The sequence below is a fragment of the Watersipora subatra genome, chromosome 10 (assembly GCF_963576615.1).
Source record: "Watersipora subatra chromosome 10, tzWatSuba1.1, whole genome shotgun sequence".
In the NCBI taxonomy this organism is placed as follows: domain Eukaryota; kingdom Metazoa; phylum Bryozoa; class Gymnolaemata; order Cheilostomatida; family Watersiporidae; genus Watersipora; species Watersipora subatra.
In genome coordinates this window covers 32,339,753-32,362,322 of record NC_088717.1, presented here as the reverse complement: position 1 = coordinate 32,362,322, position 22,570 = coordinate 32,339,753, and the positions used below count along the sequence as shown (strand labels likewise).

Genomic DNA, 22,570 nt, shown 5'->3' with positions numbered 1-22,570 from the left:
CTAATATCTCATTAGAGACAATGTGAGCCAGCACATACCACTAATATCTCATTAGAAACAATGTGAGCCAGCACATACTACTAATATCTCATTAGAGACAATGTGAGCCAGCACATGCTACTAATATCTCATTAGAGACAATGTGAGCCAGCACATACTACTAATATCTCATTAGAGACAATGTGAGCCAGCACATACCACTAATATCTCATTAGAAACAATGTGAGCCAGCACATGCTACTAATATCTCATTAGAGACAATGTGAGCCAGCACATACTACTAATATATCATTAGAGACAATGTGAGCCAGCACATACTACTAATATCTCATTAGAGACAATGTGAGCCAGCACATGCTACTAATATCTCATTAGAGACAATGTGAGCCAGCACATACTACTAATATTTCATTAGAAACAATGTGAGCCAGCACATACTACTAATATCTCATTAGAGACAATGTGAGCCAGCACATACTACTAATATATCATTAGAGACAATGTGAGCCAGCACATACTACTAATATCTCATTAGAGACAATGTGAGCCAGCACATACTACTAATATCTCATTAGAGACAATGTGAGCCAGCACACTACTAATATCTCATTAGAAACAATGTGAGCCAGCATATACTACTAATATATCATTAGAGACAATGTGAGCCAGCACATACTACTAATATATCATTAGAGACAATGTGAGCCAGCACATACTACTAATATCTCATTAGAGACAATGTGAGCCAGCACATACTACTAATATCTCATTAGAGACAATGTGAGTCAGCACATACTACTAATATCTCATTAGAGACAATGTGAGCCAGCACATACTACTAATATATCATTAGAGACAATGTGAGCCAGCACATACTACTAATATCTGCTTAGAGACAATGTGAGCCAGCACACTACTAATATCTCATTAGAAACAATGTGAGCCAGCACATACTACTAATATCTCATTAGAGACAATGTGAGCCAGCACATACTACTAATATCTCATTAGAAACAATGTGAGCCAGCACATACTACTAATATCTCATTAGAGACAATGTGAGCCAGCACATACTACTAATATCTCATTAGAGACAATGTGAGCCAGCACATACTACTAATATTTCATTAGAGACAATGTGAGCCAGCACATACTGCTAATATCTCATTAGAAACAATGTGAGCCAGCACATACTACTAATATCTCATTAGAGACAATGTGAGCCAGCACATACTACTAATATCTCATTAGAGACAATGTGAGCCAGCACATACTACTAATATCTGCTTAGAGACAATGTGAGCCAGCACATGCTACTAATATCTCATTAGAGACAATGTGAGCCAGCACATACTACTAATATCTCATTAGAAACAATGTGAGCCAGCACATGCTACTAATATTTCATTAGAGACAATGTGAGCCAGCACATACTACTAATATCTCATTAGAGACAATGTGAGCCAGCACATACTACTAATATTTCATTAGAGACAATGTGAGCCAGCACATACTACTAATATATCATTAGAGACAATGTGAGCCAGCACATACTACTAATATTTCATTAGAGACAATGTGAGCCAGCACATGCTACTAATATCTCATTAGAGACAATGTGAGCCAGCACATACTACTAATATCTCATTAGAGACAATGTGAGCCAGCACATACTACTAATATCTCATTAGAGACAATGTGAGCCAGCACATACTACTAATATCTCATTAGAGACAATATGAGCCAGCACATACTACTAATATCTCATTAGAGACAATGTGAGCCAGCACATACTACTAATATTTCATTAGAGACAATGTGAGCCAGCACATACTACTAATATATCATTAGAGACAATGTGAGCCAGCACATACTACTAATATATCATTAGAAACAATGTGAGCCAGCACATGCTACTAATATTTCATTAGAGACAATGTGAGCCAGCACATACTACTAATATCTCATTAGAGACAATGTGAGCCAGCACATACTACTAATATCTGCTTAGAAACAATGTGAGCCAGCACATACTACTAATATCTCATTAGAGACAATGTGAGCCAGCACATACTACTAATATCTGCTTAGAGACAATGTGAGCCAGCACATGCTACTAATATCTCATTAGAGACAATGTGAGCCAGCACATACTACTAATATCTCATTAGAAACAATGTGAGCCAGCACATACTACTAATATCTCATTAGAGACAATGTGAGCCAGCACATGCTACTGATATCTCATTAGAGACAATGTGAGCCAGCACATACTACTAATATCTCATTAGAGACAATGTGAGCCAGCACATACTACTAATATCTCATTAGAGACAATGTGAGCCAGCACATACCACTAATATCTCATTAGAAACAATGTGAGCCAGCACATACTACTAATATCTCATTAGAGACAATGTGAGCCAGCACATGCTACTAATATCTCATTAGAGACAATGTGAGCCAGCACATACTACTAATATCTCATTAGAGACAATGTGAGCCAGCACATACCACTAATATCTCATTAGAAACAATGTGAGCCAGCACATGCTACTAATATCTCATTAGAGACAATGTGAGCCAGCACATACTACTAATATATCATTAGAGACAATGTGAGCCAGCACATACTACTAATATCTCATTAGAGACAATGTGAGCCAGCACATGCTACTAATATCTCATTAGAGACAATGTGAGCCAGCACATACTACTAATATTTCATTAGAAACAATGTGAGCCAGCACATACTACTAATATCTCATTAGAGACAATGTGAGCCAGCACATACTACTAATATATCATTAGAGACAATGTGAGCCAGCACATACTACTAATATCTCATTAGAGACAATGTGAGCCAGCACATACTACTAATATCTCATTAGAGACAATGTGAGCCAGCACACTACTAATATCTCATTAGAAACAATGTGAGCCAGCATATACTACTAATATATCATTAGAGACAATGTGAGCCAGCACATACTACTAATATATCATTAGAGACAATGTGAGCCAGCACATACTACTAATATCTCATTAGAGACAATGTGAGCCAGCACATACTACTAATATCTCATTAGAGACAATGTGAGCCAGCACATGCTACTAATATCTCATTAGAGACAATGTGAGCCAGCACATACTACTAATATCTCATTAGAGACAATGTGAGCCAGCACATACTACTAATATATCATTAGAGACAATGTTAGCCAGCACATACTACTAATATCTCATTAGAGACAATGTGAGCCAGCACATACTACTAATATATCATTAGAGACAATGTGAGCCAGCACATACTACTAATATCTCATTAGAGACAATGTGAGTCAGCACATACTACTAATATCTCATTAGAGACAATGTGAGCCAGCACATACTACTAATATTTCATTAGAGACAATGTGAGCCAGCACATACTACTAATATATCATTAGAGACAATGTGAGTCAGCACATACTACTAATATCTGCTTAGAGACAATGTGAGCCAGCACATGCTACTAATATCTCATTAGAGACAATGTGAGCCAGCACATACTACTAACATCTCATTAGAGACAATGTGAGCCAGCACATACTACTAATATCTCATTAGAGACAATGTGAGTCAGCACATACTACTAATATATCATTAGAGACAATGTGAGCCAGCACATACTACTAATATCTCATTAGAGACAATGTGAGCCAGCACATACTACTAATATCTCATTAGAGACAATGTGAGCCAGCACATGCTACTGATATCTCATTAGAGACAATGTGAGCCAGCACATACTACTAATATCTCATTAGAGACAATGTGAGCCAGCACATACTACTAATATCTCATTAGAGACAATGTGAGCCAGCACATACCACTAATATCTCATTAGAAACAATGTGAGCCAGCACATACTATTAATATCTCATTAGAGACAATGTGAGCCAGCACATACTACTAATATATCATTAGAGACAATGTGAGCCAGCACATACTACTAATATCTCATTAGAGACAATGTGAGCCAGCACATACTACTAATATCTCATTAGAGACAATGTGAGTCAGCACATACTACTAATATCTCATTAGAGACAATGTGAGCCAGCACATACTACTAATATCTCATTAGAGACAATGTGAGCCAGCACATACTACTAATATCTCATTAGAGACAATGTGAGCCAGCACATACTACTAATATCTCATTAGAGACAATGTGAGCCAGCACATACTACTAATATCTCATTAGAGACAATGTGAGCCAGCACATACTACTAATATCTCATTAGAGACAATGTGAGCCAGCACATACTGCTAATATCTCATTAGAGACAATGTGAGCCAGCACATACTACTAATATCTCATTAGAGACAATGTGAGCCAGCGCATGCTACTAATATTTCATTAGAGACAATGTGAGCCAGCACATGCCACTAATATTTCATTAGAGACAATGTGAGCCAGCACATACTACTAATATATCATTAGAGACAATGTGAGCCAGCACATACTACTAATATCTGCTTAGAGACAATGTGAGCCAGCACACTACTAATATCTCATTAGAAACAATGTGAGCCAGCACATACTACTAATATCTCATTAGAGACAATGTGAGCCAGCACATACTACTAATATCTCATTAGAGACAATGTGAGCCAGCACATACCACTAATATCTCATTAGAGACAATGTTAGCCAGCACATACTACTAATATCTCATTAGAGACAATGTGAGCCAGCACATACTACTAATATCTCATTAGAGACAATGTGAGCCAGCGCATGCTACTAATATCTCATTAGAGACAATGTGAGCCAGCACATACTACTAATATCTGCTTAGAGACAATGTGAGCCAGCACATACTACTAATATCTCATTAGAGACAATGTGAGCCAGCACATACTACTAATATCTCATTAGAGACAATGTGAGCCAGCGCATGCTACTAATATCTCATTAGAGACAATGTGAGCCAGCACATACTACTAATATCTCATTAGAAACAATGTGAGCCAGCACATACTACTAATATCTCATTAGAGACAATGTGAGCCAGCACATACTACTAATATCTCATTAGAGACAATGTGAGCCAGCACATACTACTAATATCTCATTAGAGACAATGTGAGCCAGCACATACTACTAATATCTCATTAGAGACAATGTGAGCCAGCACATACTACTAATATATCATTAGAAACAATGTGAGCCAGCACATACTACTAATATCTCATTAGAGACAATGTGAGCCAGCACATACTACTAATATCTCATTAGAGACAATGTGAGCCAGCACATACTACTAATATCTCATTAGAGACAATGTGAGCCAGCACATACTACTAATATCTCATTAGAGACAATGTGAGCCAGCACATACTACTAATATATCATTAGAAACAATGTGAGCCAGCACATACTACTAATATCTCATTAGAGACAATGTGAGCCAGCACATACTACTAATATCTCATTAGAGACAATGTGAGCCAGCACATACTACTAATATATCATTAGGGACAATGTTAGCCAGCACATGCCACTAATATCTCATTAGAGACAATGTGAGCCAGCACATACTACTAATATCTCATTAGAGACAATGTGAGCCAGCACATACTACTAATATCTCATTAGAAACAATGTGAGCCAGCACATACTACTAATATCTCATTAGAGACAATGTGAGCCAGCACATACTACTAATATATCATTAGAGACAATGTGAGCCAGCACATACTGCTAATATCTCATTAGAGACAATGTTAGCCAGCACATACTACTAATATATCATTAGGGACAATGTTAGCCAGCACATGCCACTAATATCTCATTAGAGACAATGTGAGCCAGCACATACTACTAATATCTCATTAGAGACAATGTGAGCCAGCACATACTACTAATATCTCATTAGAAACAATGTGAGCCAGCACATACTACTAATATCTCATTAGAGACAATGTGAGCCAGCACATACTACTAATATATCATTAGAGACAATGTGAGCCAGCACATACTGCTAATATCTCATTAGAGACAATGTGAGCCAGCACATACTACTAATATCTCATTAGAGACAATGTGAGCCAGCACATACTACTAATATCTCATTAGAAACAATGTGAGCCAGCACATACTACTAATATCTCATTAGAGACAATGTGAGCCAGCACATACTACTAATATCTCATTAGAGACAATGTGAGCCAGCACATACTACTAATATCTCATTAGAGACAATGTGAGCCAGCACATACTACTAATATCTCATTAGAGACAATGTGAGCCAGCACATACTACTAATATCTCATTAGAGACAATGTGAGCCAGCACATACTACTAATATCTCATTAGAGACAATGTGAGCCAGCACATGCTACTAATATCTCATTAGAGACAATGTGAGTCAGCACATACTACTAATATCTCATTAGAGACAATGTGAGCCAGCACATACTACTAATATCTCATTAGAGACAATGTGAGCCAGCACATACTACTAATATCTCATTAGAGACAATGTGAGCCAGCACATACTACTAATATCTCATTAGAGACAATGTGAGCCAGCACATACTACTAATATCTCATTAGAGACAATGTGAGCCAGCACATACTACTAATATATCATTAGAGACAATGTGAGCCAGCACATACTACTAATATCTCATTAGAGACAATGTGAGCCAGCACATACTACTAATATCTCATTAGAGACAATGTGAGCCAGCACATACTACTAATATTTCATTAGAGACAATGTGAGCCAGCACATACTACTAATATCTCATTAGAGACAATGTGAGCCAGCACATACTACTAATATCTCATTAGAGACAATGTGAGCCAGCACATACTACTAATATCTCATTAGAGACAATGTGAGCCAGCACATACTACTAATATCTCATTAGAGACAATGTGAGCCAGCACATACTACTAATATCTCATTAGAGACAATGTTAGCCAGCACATACTACTAATATCTCATTAGAGACAATGTTAGCCAGCACATACTACTAATATTTCATTAGAGACAATGTGAGCCAGCACATACTACTAATATCTCATTAGAAACAATGTGAGCCAGCACATACTACTAATATCTCATTAGAGACAATGTGAGCCAGCACATACTACTAATATCTCATTAGAGACAATGTGAGCCAGCACATACTACTAATATCTCATTAGAGACAATGTGAGCCAGCACATGCTACTAATATCTCATTAGAGACAATGTGAGCCAGCACATACTACTAATATCTCATTAGAGACAATGTGAGCCAGCACATACTACTAATATCTCATTAGAGACAATGTGAGCCAGCACATACTACTAATATCTCATTAGAGACAATGTGAGCCAGCACATACTACTAATATCTCATTAGAGACAATGTGAGCCAGCACATGCTACTAATATCTCATTAGAGACAATGTGAGCCAGCACATACTACTAATATCTCATTAGAGACAATGTGAGCCAGCACATGCTACTAATATCTCATTAGAGACAATGTGAGCCAGCACATACTACTAATATCTCATTAGAGACAATGTGAGTCAGCACATGCTACTAATATCTGCTTAGAGACAATGTGAGCCAGCACATGCTACTAATATCTCATTAGAGACAATGTGAGCCAGCACATACTACTAATATCTCATTAGAGACAATGTGAGCCAGCACATGTTACTAATATCTCATTAGAGACAATGTGAGCCAGCACATACTACTAATATCTCATTAGAGACAATGTGAGCCAGCACATACTACTAATATCTCATTAGAGACAATGTGAGCCAGCACATACTGCTAATATCTCATTAGAGACAACGTGAGCCAGCACATACTACTAATATCTCATTAGAGACAATGTGAGCCAGCACATGTTACTAATATCTCATTAGAGACAATGTGAGCCAGCACATACTACTAATATCTCATTAGAGACAATGTGAGCCAGCACATACTACTAATATCTCATTAGAGACAATGTGAGCCAGCACATACTACTAATATCTCATTAGAGACAATGTGAGCCAGCACATACTACTAATATCTCATTAGAGACAATGTGAGCCAGCACATACTACTAATATCTCATTAGAGACAATGTGAGCCAGCACATACTACTAATATCTCATTAGAGACAATGTGAGCCAGCACATACTGCTAATATCTCATTAGAGACAACGTGAGCCAGCACATACTACTAATATCTCATTAGAGACAATGTGAGCCAGCACATGTTACTAATATCTCATTAGAGACAATGTGAGCCAGCACATACTACTAATATCTCATTAGAGACAATGTGAGCCAGCACATACTACTAATATCTCATTAGAGACAATGTGAGCCAGCACATACTACTAATATCTCATTAGAGACAATGTGAGCCAGCACATACTACTAATATCTCATTAGAGACAATGTGAGCCAGCACATGCTACTAATATCTCATTAGAGACAATGTGAGCCAGCACATACTACTAATATCTCATTAGAGACAATGTGAGTCAGCACATACTACTAATATATCATTAGAGACAATGTGAGCCAGCACATACTACTAATATCTCATTAGAGACAATGTGAGCCAGCACATACTACTAATATCTCATTAGAGACAATGTGAGCCAGCACATACTACTAATATCTCATTAGAGACAATGTGAGCCAGCACATACTACTAATATCTCATTAGAAACAATGTGAGCCAGCACATACTACTAATATCTCATTAGAGACAATGTGAGCCAGCACATACTACTAATATCTCATTAGAGGCAATGTGAGCCAGCACATGCTACTAATATCTCATTAGAGACAATGTGAGCCAGCACATACTACTAATATTTCATTAGAAACAATGTGAGCCAGCACATACTACTAATATCTCATTAGAGACAATGTGAGCCAGCACATACTACTAATATCTCATTAGAGACAATGTGAGCCAGCACATACTACTAATATCTCATTAGAAACAATGTGAGCCAGCACATACTGCTAATATCTGCTTAGAGACAATGTGAGCCAGCACATGCTACTAATATCTCATTAGAGACAATGTGAGCCAGCACGTACTACTAATATCTCATTAGAAACAATGTGAGCCAGCACATACTGCTAATATCTGCTTAGAGACAATGTGAGCCAGCACATGCTACTAATATCTCATTAGAGACAATGTGAGCCAGCACATACTACTAATATTTCATTAGAGACAATGTGAGCCAGCACATACTACTAATATCTCATTAGAGACAATGTGAGCCAGCACATACTGCTAAACCATAAATATCTGCATCTGTGTGACATAGTAGGAATATTTTAATCTGTTCACCAGATTCTCTTAATGATTTCTACAATGCTGCTTCTTATATGCATTTTGGTTAGTTCAGTAAACTATGTTAAAATATGATGTTACTGTCACCATAGCTATCACTATAACTGTCACTATCACTATAACTGTCACTGTAATTATAACTGTCACTGTAACTGTAACTATAACTATCACTGTAACTGCCACCATAACTGTCACTGTAACTATCACTCTAACTATAACTATCACTATAATAGTCACTATAACTGGCGCTATACCTATCACTAGCTGCCACCATAACTGTCTCTATAGCTGCCATCATAACTGTCACCATCACTGTCTGTATAACTGTCACTATAACTCACTATAACTATCACTATGACTATCACCATAACTATCATTATAACTGTCACCATAACTATCACTATAACTGTCACTATAACTGTCACTATAACTATTAAAGTCAGTTCTGCACTACTGAATATACTGAATAATTTATGCACTGTTTTTCTTACCAAAAGTGTTCGTCAATTTCATATTTTTGTAACATTAATGAGGAAAGGCTTGTAGCTATTTTCTACCTACATGCTGTAGTACCCTTCACTCACTCTTATTTCTTGGCCTACCGTATTGTTTTTTTCTGTTCTAAAGTTTACTGGGCTTAACCCCAACACGCATGCACAGATTGGTCTCTTGTATAGGCGCTAGGAAAGGATTATGTGGAGTTTGACGATGGGTCAATAGCCAGTGACGTCAAAGCCATTATCAAGTGTACTGGCTATACCATACACCTCCCTTTCTTTGAGGAAGAGGTCAAAAACAAGGTTGTAAATGAGGATACAAATGAGCTGAAGGTAGGCATACACTAGTCAATGAGTGGAAGATAACAGACAGCTGCTTCACACTACATATATCGCCATATGTTGGCATTGTCCTTTCGACGATTATTTGTCGATTATGTGCACCGTAAACTGATGCCATCGTCAGAGCAATGCGGGTATGTCGAAGAAAGTTGTGGCGGATAAATTTTCACGATAGTTCGCCAAATATCGACGACAGCTTGTGCGACGTGCACCACTCCAGCGATAGTGATTGGCTGTCATGGATTGTTTGATCTATTTTATCATTCATGATAGTTGCAGAACTAGTATTACTTCACATTGTATAATAAGAATACTCTGCCACGGACTATGACTGCTACTCTGCCATGGACTATGACTGCTGATGTAAGGGTGGATGTTTTTGTAATAGTATGAACATTGATAACACAGACTATCGCTGAAGTATTGTGTGATCGGCACTGACATAGAGCGATATTGTATGAACCAGTCTTAAAGGTAAACAGAAACCAAACAATGTGTTCAAGGAAAATATTCACTGGACAATGACTTGAAGGTAAATTTGTACTAGCCAATCCGACTAAACCAAGAGCTAAAGGTTATCAAAAATTGACCAATAAGGTAGGCCAATCGCGATAGGTAAACATGTCCAGTACCATCATATTGTATAAGCAACTTCTATTTCATTAGTCGATTGGTACGCGTTGCATTTTACACTGCTAAATCTCAGATAGAGAGCAGGTTAGCATAAAATTAACGTGAGAGTGTAACATGAGAGTGTAACATGAGAGTGTAACATGAGAGTGTAACAAGAGAGTGTAACATGTTAGTGTAACATGAGAGGGCAACTTGTGAGTGTAACATGTGAGTGTTACATAAGAGTGTAACTTGAGGGTGTAACATGTGAGTGTAACATGAGAGTGCAACATGGGAGTGTAACATTAAAGTGTAACATGTCAGTGTAACATGAGAGTGTAATATTTGAGTGTAAAATTTGAGTGTAACATGTGAGTGTAACATTAAAGTGTAACATGTGAGTGTAACATGAAAGTGTAACATTTGAGTGTAACATGTGAGTGTAACACGCAAGTGCTTCTTATGTTTGATTATTGTACACTTGTTAGACGTATCTGAGGTGATAGTTTAACACAGGTCTGTATCTGAGGTGAGAGTTTAACACAGGTCTGTATCTGAGGTGATGGTTTAACACAGGTCTGTGTCTGAGGTGATAGTTTAACACTGGTCTGTATCTGAGGTGAGGGTTTAACACAGGTCTGTATCTGAGGTGATGGTTTAACACAGGTCTGTGTCTGAGGTGATAGTTTAACACTGGTCTGTATCTGAGGTGATGGTTTAACACAGGTCTGTATCTGAGGTGAGAGTTTAACACAGGTCTGTATCTGAGGTGAGAGTTTAACACAGGTCTGTATCAGAGGTGATGGTTTAACACTGGTCTGTATCTGAGGTGAGAGTTTAACACAGGTCTGTATTTAAGGTGATAGTTTAACACAGGTCTGTGTCTGAGGTGATTGTTTAACACAGGTCTGTATCTGAGGTGATAGTTTAACACTGGTCTGTATCAGAGGTGATGGTTTAACACTGGTCTGTATCTGAGGTGAGAGTTTAACACAGGTCTGTATTTAAGGTGATGGTTTAACACAGGTCTGTATCTGAGGTGAGAGTTTAACACAGGTCTGTATCAGAGGTGATGGTTTAACACTGGTCTGTATCTGAGGTGAGAGTTTAACACAGGTCTGTATTTAAGGTGATGGTTTAACACAGGTCTGTATCTGAGGTGAGAGTTTAACACAGGTCTGTATCTGAGGTGATGGTTTAACACAGGTCTGTATCTGAGGTGATGGTTTAACACAGGTCTGTATCTGAGGTGAGAGTTTAACACAGGTCTGTATCTGAGGTGAGAGTTTAACACAGGTCTGTATCTCAGGTGAGAGTTTAACACAGGTCTGTATTTAAGGTGATGGTTTAACAAAGATCTGTATCTGAGGTGATAGTTTAACACAGATCTGTATCTGAGGTGGTGGTTTAACACATGAAATTCAAATGGAAGCTTTTGTTGTAGCTTTTTCATACAGTCTTCAGTCCAGAATATGGCAAGTCACTGGCTCTGATAGGCTACATTCAACCTATAGGCAGCCTTGCCTCTATGTCAGAAATACAAGCGCAGTGGCTCGGTATGCTGATTAAGGGCAAGTGCTGCCTTCCCAGCAAGAATGACATGAAAGAGAGGATTTTAAAGGATAAGGTACGTAGGTTGTTAAAACTTGCCATGTTCTGGCACTGAAATGCATTTGAAAGACAAATAGTTTGCTTTGCTCAGTCTATATTTATAAAGATGTAATTATTTTATGACCTATTGACCTGTGTGTGACCTATTGACCTATGATGCAATATGTAAGCATTATGTAAGCAATATGTAAGCAATATGTAAGAGTTTATCACTGTGTATCTCCGCATATAACCTCACCCAAGACAGCTGTGACAGTCCTCTTTAAAGGTTGACTTGCAACAAAATTCACATTACAGTTATTTGGTATCAAAAGATTCACCATGTCTTACTCTGTTGTGTTGTAGGTGTCAAATACGTGGAAATGTGATTACCAGCTCTTAAAAGCTCAAAAACGAAAAGCCGCCGTAGATTGGAACCTATTTATTTTTGTGACGTACTCATGATAGTTTGGTTATTGTCTTGTCACGTGCTGTGCTCACGTGATTTGAAAGGCCAATAAAAAGCTTAATGTACAACTTATCGTAGCACTAGTTTATGACAAACACTTCGGGTTTTACCGAAGACCCCGTAGCAAATATAGATGCTCGCTACTTTACAGTTTTCTTTCGGCATTATTCAATCGTCAAGTCGTAATTTGATCATGTGACCCATATTTCACAAATAATTTCTGCAGCATTTTTCGATTATTTTGATCACGATTTTTTATGGTAAGTTATAAGATATCAGTGCTAAAAGCGACAGCATTACAATGACGATAAAACAGATGCGTAAGAACAATAGACATGGTTTTATTGAATGTGTGGAGTATATTTGTGAAAGTATTTCGACGAATGAGGTTGCATGAGAGTGTAAACAGAAACCATCCTGTAACAACTACGTCATATTTGAGCCGTTTTGGAAAGCGAATCCAAACTACGGCGGTCTTTGTGGCTGCGATTAACTGTTCGTTTTTAGCTTTCAAGAGCTTGTAATCACATTTCCACATATTTTGCACCTACAACACAGCAGAGTAAGACATGGTGAATCTTTTGATACCAAATAACCGTAATGTGAATTTTGTTGCAAGTCAACCTTTAAATACCTCTTACCTCTTATCTTTAAAAATCTCTTATCTATATAGTCTGTAGTGGCTCTGTAAAATCAATTATACAATACGATACAGAAATTCATAACACAGAAATAGCCATTCGTTTTAATCTGTATTTTACATCCATAGGAGCTGCATTAGCTTAAGCATCAATTCAAGTCAACTGCAGAACAACATAGGAGATATTTATCAATCCTATGTTTTTTCGTGACGTCATTTTATCGTTATGGGCCATCGTTATAGACAATTTTATCATTAAAAACACGAAGCTTTTGCAGTGAATTTTTGAAAACGATCCTTTTTTCCAATTTATTTATTATAGTATCAAAACAACACCAAAAAGTACCACTAAATAAAAGAAAAACGATCATTTTCTACAAATATGGCAGCTTTTTTGTTAACGAGCGCATGTGCAAACGACTTGATGATGTCAAAAAAAACGATGGATTACCAGCAGGCCTGCATTTTGAGTTCTTCAGTGTTGATGAAACTTATGTTATGATTATGTTGAATGTTTGTTGAAAAAGCTGAATGCAAATAAAGCTACAAGCTTAGATTCAATTCCAGCAAAGCTAGAGAACAATTGCAGTACCCGCTTTGACTTATCCTTTCAACTCATTTTGTAAATACTAACTTACAATTAAATAGGTTCCCTTATAGCCTTCAAATAGCAAAAGTTACACATTCTTTTAAAAATGTTCATCAAAGCTTTCATGGAAGTATCGACCAATCTCTATATTGCCAGTTTTTATTAAAGTTTTTGAGAAAGTTGCTTGTATGCAAATATCCGAATACTTAGAAAATAACAACATTCTTACATCGCAACAATTTGATTTCAGAAAAGATCGAAGCACTAGCCAAGCATTAACGGAGCTTACAAATAAAGTTTTATTCGCAATGAACCATCGCAGAGCAGTACTAGGGATATTTCTTGATTTTAGTAAGGCATTTAACACTATTTACCACTAGATACTCATTCACAAATTATAGCCAATGCACTCTTCATCATCTTCTATGCCCTGGATAAAATCTACTCAGAATATAGAAAGCAGGTAACATTTATATAAAACAAGTCTAAATTACCAAGTATAAATTGTGGCACTCTTCACGGTTCTATCCCGAGTCCAACTTCATTTGGGATTTATATTAATGACATTATCCTATCTACTTATCATTGGAAACATATTCTATATGCTGACAATACAAATTTATTTTTCGAGTTTTAGCAATTTAAATAATAACATACATGTAGATATAGTTAATGACGAACTAAAAATAATTGAACATTGATGTAAAGCAAACAAACTAACTGTAACTATGATCAAAGCAATATTGTACTGTACTTATACTGTACATTCTAATATTGTACTGTACTTATACTGTACATTCTAATATTGTACTGTACTTATACTGTACATTCTAATATTGTACTGTACTTATACTGTACATTCTAATATTGTACTGTACTTATACTGTACATTCTAATATTGTACTGTACTTATAATGTACATTCTAATATTGTACTGTACTTATACTGTACATTCTAATATTGTACTGTACTTATACTGTACATTCTAATATTGTACTGTACTTATACTGTACAATCTAATGAAAAGTGATCAAAACATAATTAAATTAGAAAAACCAATAAAATATTTCGATTTAGAGCTTCAGGAGCTTTGATCAAATTCCTAGGAATTCATTTGTACAGATACCTAGTATGGGATGTACAGATACCTAGTATGGGATGTACAGATATGTAGTATGGAATGTACAGATACCTAGTATGGGATGTACAGATACCTAGTATGGGATGTACAGATACCTAGTATGAGATGTACAGATACCTAGTACGGAATATACAGATACCTTGTATGGGATGCACAGATACCTAGTATGGGATTTACATATACCTAGTATGGGATGTACAGATACCTAGTATGGGATGTACAGATACCTAGTATGGGATGTACAGATACCTAGTATGGGATTTACATATACCTAGTATGAGATTTACAGATACCTAGTATGGGATGTACAGATACCTAGCATGGGATTTACATATACCTAGTATGGGATGTACAGATACCTAGTATGGAATGTACAGATACCTAGTATGGGATGTACAGATACCTAGTATGAAATGTACAGATACCTAGTATGGGATGTACAGATACTTAGTATGGGATTTACAGATACCTAGTATGGGATGTACAGATACCTAGTATGGGATGTACAGATACCTAGTATGGCATTTACATATACCTAGTATGGGATGTACAGATACCTAGTATGGGATTTACATATACCTAGTATGGGATGTACAGATACCTAGTATGGGATGCACACATTATTAAGCTAATTGAGCGGATAAGATCTATGTCGAGTCTGTTGAGTAAATGTTCCAAATTTTTACCCAGGATTGTCATGAGACTAATATACAACACACTAATTCTAAAATTAGTTATTCTCTCGAGTTATTGGGAAATGCTCCATTTTGTTGTTTAAAAAGAATACTAATATGTATCTCAATCGTGTTTAATGCACATAATCTTTGATAAGCTATGACTGATTCTATATCAATATCTCTTTGTTCGGCTTGCTGTGTTGATAAACTTTAGCATTACAAAACTCTCTTGATGGCGAAATTCAAACTTTTATTGAGATGATTATAGAGTAAAAAAGGATTCTTACTATAATACTAGATTTTTGTAAGCCAAACTACCATTACCAATATTTTATACTTCTTCCAGTCAAAATACAATTGAATAAAGAGTTCCATTACAATGGAACACTCTTCCAATAGACTTAAGAAAATTTTGAGCATTTAGTAGTTTTAAAAAGAATGTCATCAGTGACTTGTTAAGCCCACACTAATCAAGACTGACATACTATTTGAGTTTTAATAAAATATGGCAACTTCTGTAGGCCCAGCGCCTTGACTAGCTGAGGGGCTACTGCGCATGCAAGCCTCATACCTTAATATGTAGGAATTAGGCTCTCGTGTTTCTATTCATTCAATCAATATTGTACCTACATGTATATTTGTTTTTGCCTAATGTCATATTTTTACTAATTGATGAAATAGAACACACCTTTCCAAGCGCTTTCAAATTCGATGAGCTGCATACAATGGCACTGTTTGTCCATGCACCGCTATATTCCACTGAACCTGCTCCCTCTTGCCTTTCTAGAGAAAGCAGTTTCAATATAAGAAGTCTACTCGGCACACGATTCAGAGGAAGGTAATTCCCTACTGTGATGAAATTGCCTCCTACTTTGGTGCCAAACCAAGTGTACTTAAAAATCCAAGGTATGTAGGAGACTGCTATTTTCTACACATTTGACATGTTGACCAAAATGCATATTTTAATAGCAGGTGAGAGTCTAAATAAAGTTGAAGTAGGTCTAACTGTAGCGAGACCTGAGGTGAGCGAGACCTGAGGTGAGCGAGACCTGAAGTGAGCGAGACCTGAGGTGAGCGAGACCTGAGGTGAGCGAGACCTGAGGTGAGCGAGACCTGAGGTGAGCGAGACCTGAGGTGAGCGAGACCTGAGGTGAGCGAGACCTGAGGTGAGCGAGACCTGAGGTGAGCGAGACCTGAGGTGAGCGAGACCTGAGGTGAGAGAGACCTGAGGTGAGCGAGACCTGAGGTGAGCGAGACCTGAGGTGAGCGAGACCTGAGGTGAGCGAGACCTGAGGTGAGCGAGACCTGAGGTGAGCGAGACCTGAGGTGTGGCACAGTATTTTCAACATTTTAAATATTTTGTGTGTGAAGTTGATACTAATAGTATCGTATATCCAAGAATTGTGGAAAGTTGTGTGCTCCTGCTATATTGCAGTACAGTAGTTGTTTGTTTAAAGCAAATCTTTTGGCCAAAAATCTTACAATAAATATAATAATGGAAATTATTATAGTAGAAATAATATTATAGAATAAATATTATAGAATAAATATTATAGAGTAAATATTATAGAATTAATAAAGTTTGCTCAACTACCGCTGCACATTGTAGAAATGGAAGCCATTCTGTCAATTGGCTAGTGGAGTTAAACCTGGATTTACAGTACGATCACCTACTGTATATATACAAATTTTTTAACTCTTTATCCAGTGTAAGTTAGAGTCAGTTACACCACATATCTTTATCTAGAGTAGATATCTTTATTTAAATTTTCCAGCCCACGCTTCCACGCGCCTCCTTCTATGATGAAAGTGTAATAAAAGCCACTTGTTTATTGATAATTGCTTCAGTAATTTATTGTTCTGTAAAATTTAGTATTTTTGCATCAACTTTTTCACACTTGCTTAATAAGTTTTTCTGAAATCAATGGGCACCTGAAAGTGTTTGTTACCGAGTAATTGTATCTGTAAGACATTTCAGTGCACTTTTATGTGAATATTTGCTTTCATTGTCAAGTTATACCATACAAAGCATATCTTTGAGCAATTTAACTTTATATGTGAGGTTTTACTGTATCAAACTATTCTATAGAAAGTTCTGTAGAGTTACCTTTGTGATTTGTATGTTCATCGGGTGAATTCATGTTGCACGGGTAATAGAAAACAGCTTATAGACGGTGGGAAGTAATGTAGTTGCTTGCCACCTGCCGTTAGCCTGACACATTGCCAATGGCTAATTTAAGTAAGTTACTATCCATATTGCTAAACTCACTAATAAGAACTGGGTGAGCAAGCTTTGGTGACGTTGCTTAACGCAGACTGCTATGCAAATTTTAATCGCGAAAGCGACTCAAATCACCTAATGAACCCATTGCATTTCGCGTAGCTTAATTGGTTAAGTTATTGTCTGGCAGGAGTTTCCAAGATCAAATCCAGCACAAAGCAGGTCTGCAATTCCTAGATTTTGATAGCTAAAGCTGGACAGACTGAACGACCACAGACAGGGATTTTTATATATAGATAGAAAATAGATTTCTCTTCTCCATTCTGTCCTACGCCTTTGCTAAACATCAGAGACACGTGATTCACTAACTATGGCATAGGATGTCAGCATAGATGTCTATTGATAGTTTCTGGTGGCTATTCACGATAACATTTGGCACAATCGCTGCCTCTTCGGAGGTTACTATGTTTTTAAAGAAGTGTTTTAGCTTTTGTCATTTTCACAATTTGTATACATTTTAGACTGCTCTTTTCAAGTGGTGGGGTGGCTCAGTGGACACTACAGGGACCTTATTATAACCCTAAGGCCAAGGAATACGTCGCTTCTGTTCCAATACCAACTGCCAGCATTGTACTAAGCTGTACATTCAATGGAATTTTCCTACTAATTTTATACAAGCTAGTTATGGCTCTCTGCTATGTTCTCTTTTGACTCTCTTTTTGTCTCACAGCAATTTTAGCTATTAGCACGGTGTTGTGCAAACAGAGACTCTCTTTTAGCACGGTGTTGTGCAAACAGAGACGCTCTTTTAGCACGGTGTTGTGCAAACAGAGACGCTCTTTTAGCACGGTGTTGTGCAAACAGAGACTCTCTTTTAGCACGGTGTTGTGCAAACAGAGACTCTCTTTTAGCACGGTGTTGTGCAAACAGAGACTCTCTTTTAGCACGGTGTTGTGCAAACAGAGACTCTCTTTTAGCACGGTGTTGTGCAAACAGAGACGCTCTTTTAGCACGGTGTTGTGCAAACAGAGACTCTCTTTTAGCACGGTGTTGTGCAAACAGAGACTCTCTGGACAACGGGCTTTGCATCAGCATTGCTGCCAGGAAGGGAAATTTACAACTTATCTGGTTTTGCAGGCTAGACAAAACTTTTCAATTTTAGATTATTTTTTGATCCAGATACACATAAAATCTGCATTGTTTTTTATTAAGTTTTAATTTGCGCACTTCAAGTCGATGTATTCAAATATTTCTTTGTCTAAATACCTGTTAATGACATATGGCTATTTTTGCTCTGGACTGCATGCTTGATCGTGGTTGTAGTGGTGTACGTGAGGTTTTATCGTAAATCTATTTTGATTAAAGCTAACGCTGCAGAAAACCGATCACGTTATTAGCAATAAGACGTGTCAACTTTAAGGAGAGTGCACGCATTGGTGGAGGTGCAGAGGTTATGGCCTTACACCATGATGGATAGGTCTGTGGAGAAATATTGCCAGTGTTAATATACTTTCTACTCGACGAGTGAAACTTTTTACTGTATACGAGTGCAAGAGAACTGAAAGAGAACTGTGTGCCAATTATTCATTCTATAATTTTTAGTGCATATCATCTCTGGCAGAAGAAATCCTCGGGTTAATTTTCAATGCAATCAAAATCATGAGTAAATAAATGCTATCTTATCCAAAACTGCTGAATGTGTTCGAGGTTTGAGGCAGACTTGAAGAGGTTGAAGTTAGACTAGTAGGCTGCTATTCTCTTGCAGGAGATCTACAGCTACAAGTATTCCCTTGCAGGAGATCTATAGCTACAAGTATTCTCTTGCAGGAGATCTATAGCTACAAGTAATCTCTCGCAGGAGATCTATAGCTACAAGTATTCCCTTGCAGGAGATCTATAGCTACAAGTATTCTCTTGCAGAACTATAGCTACAAGTATTCTCTTGCAGGAGGTCTATAGCTACAAGTATTCTCTTGCAGGAGAACTATAGCTACAAGTATTTTTTCTTGTTGAGCTGGTCGAAAATGATAATGACTTTTGGTGATGCCTGTTCGATCAGGCTAGCTGCGATGTAGTTGGAGAGTGCATTTCGCTATTGTTGGTTGAACAGTACGATAACGTGCAAAGTTAACACGCTGAGGGATGTAACCAGGTACCCTGTTTTCTTGCCGATTAGCTTGCTATTGAAGTGCCTGAAGGTCTGACATAATAAGATACTTTATACGCACATACTAGCTGATTCATTTTTACTGGTCGGTCTCATGAAACCTTGACTGTTTCTTATTCTTTGGTTTGGTTACCATTCTTAACACACGCAATCGACAGCTCATGTGAGTCTTTGGTTTACTATTAACAACACCTAGGGAAACTCATGCTTACTTTTTCCTCGTTTTAATTTTTCGCCATGTTAACTTCATCGCCACGTCTTCTTTTCCACATGTTCACTTCACTTCCATGTTCACTTTTCTACGCGTTCACTTCACCACCATGTTTACTTTTCCACATGTTTACTTCACCGCCGTCTTTACTTTTCCATATGGTTCCTTTGTCTCGTTATACTTTTCTCTCTGTTCATCTTTCTGCCATGTTTGTTTTCACACTTGTAAATTGCACGACTTGATATTTTCAGTACGAACTTGAATTTCCACTTGTGAGGAATCATTCCGAGGTCAAATTTTAACTCTAACACAGTTAGCTGACAAGGGAAGACTATGCACTCTTGAGAAGGGTGTATAGTCGTCCATGTGTAGAGTAACATTGTAATAGATAGATTACAGTTTTGTTGAAAGTCTACCTTTGAGCTTTACTAAACGTCATCTGCGCAGTTATTTTCAAGGGCCAGAAGGTGATCAGCTTGGCATACCAGCACCGCTGGGTATTAGTGTGCCCAGCTAAATGCTGCGAGTTCAAATCTCTCATTTTAACCTGCAAAGCGTGACACAACAAACTATCACACACACACACACACATACATGTGTATATCATATTAATATATAGCCTGCTTGATAAGGTCAGCGAAAATACCGGTGAGGTTGTTTTTTAACACCAGGAGCTCATACTTGGCTAGACTTGAATGACTTCATTTGCCAGATTCAGCCTTAATTTCAGTAGCAGATACAACTGCTCGCCTTAAACCTGCTAAAGATGCCCTTGAAGTAAATTAACCACGAGAACGATAATGACTCAGTCCTAAGGCTGAGCTGAGAACAACTTAACAAGTAGTGATATTACCAGATAGAGGTCAGCTCTAACATTGAAAATCATTGATTTTTACGCTTTTACGACTTTTATTGCTTTAGACAAGAGTGATAACTACAGCGACTTCATGATCCAACATAAATGGTAACTTCGTGTTCATTATGGATGTCAAGCTTCAAAATTTTTTGGTACGAAATTTATAAAGTGCACATAATTTGAAGATTTTGTGAATTTTTCAGTTATCGACTAACGTAACCCATTTAAAACTGATTTGATGACCTACAAGGTATCTCCACGTCACATCTGTTATGCAGTATACAACATATGCCTGTATACTCATTATACTTGTATACTTATGTACCCAAATGCATTCCTATTCGAAGGTGACCTATTACTAGTCTAATTGGCCTGCAGTTTGATACGTTTCTATAACAGTCGATAGCACTGTGAGCAGAGGTGCTAATGTAGCTTTTATGATATGATAGGAGGCATGAACAATTTTTGTAAGCGGTTATTGTGCTTCGCAAATTGTGCCATTTCATAAACAACTAACAACAACAATAATAATATTTTGTTTTTAACCTGCCACCAAACCAATCATGATGTTATCCTTTATCTTATCAATATTCAATGTAGAGTAGATCATATCACGGCAATGATTCGCCTTATGAATATGGCTATTGCGCGATAGTTGTTGAAGGTAAGAAGTGAAGTGAAAATTCTACTAATAGAAATACGTGAATTTTTACTATAATAAGAGTCATGTCCATCCGTCCTATACAAAGCCACGATAACAGCATTAAGAAAAAAATTGCCTTACATATGAATTGAACTCAGACCCTCTATTTTAAAGTCCACCACTCCAATCACTCAGCCGCCTGGCCACTCCACGAATTAATTATGCATATGGTGATTACTCAACGATATCTCATGATGCACTAGTTTGAAATAAAAAGTAGTAAGATCAGCAAGATACAAGACAAGATGTACAAGTAAATGTTAGTGAACAGCGAGCACTGGGTGAGAGAGAAGCTACGAGAGTGAGATGTTAGCGAGCTATCAGGTTAGTCATTCATCTGTCATTGAGAGAAACAGGAATGAAGTTCGGACTGTTATTTAAGGGTTATGAGTTCTTGTTGATGACCTGTATGGTAATTGTCTTCATATCACAATATTCTTTCATGGCATCTTCTCCTCTGCAAATATAACAAGGCTACTGAGA

At 37.3% G+C, this 22,570-nt stretch overlaps 2 protein-coding genes across 2 annotated transcripts in view; one reads left to right on the top strand and one right to left on the bottom strand.

Annotated features, from left to right (window-relative positions):
- Positions 1-19,050, top strand: part of LOC137406056 (flavin-containing monooxygenase 5-like) — a 75,937-nt gene extending 56,887 nt beyond the window's left edge. Inside the window, exons 7-10 of the mRNA XM_068092577.1 lie at positions 10,050-10,202; positions 12,268-12,450; positions 16,717-16,835; positions 18,672-19,050. Coding sequence (XP_067948678.1) covers positions 10,050-10,202; positions 12,268-12,450; positions 16,717-16,835; positions 18,672-18,861 — 645 coding nt within the window. The 3' untranslated portion in view covers positions 18,862-19,050. The remainder of the gene's footprint in view (positions 1-10,049; positions 10,203-12,267; positions 12,451-16,716; positions 16,836-18,671) is intronic.
- Positions 19,051-21,945: 2,895 nt separating this feature from the next.
- LOC137406573 (retinal dehydrogenase 2-like) overlaps positions 21,946-22,570 on the bottom strand; it is a 105,651-nt gene continuing 105,026 nt past the window's right edge. Inside the window, exon 13 of the mRNA XM_068093172.1 lies at positions 21,946-22,544. Within this exon, the coding sequence (XP_067949273.1) occupies positions 22,472-22,544 (73 nt within the window). The 3' untranslated portion in view covers positions 21,946-22,471. The remainder of the gene's footprint in view (positions 22,545-22,570) is intronic.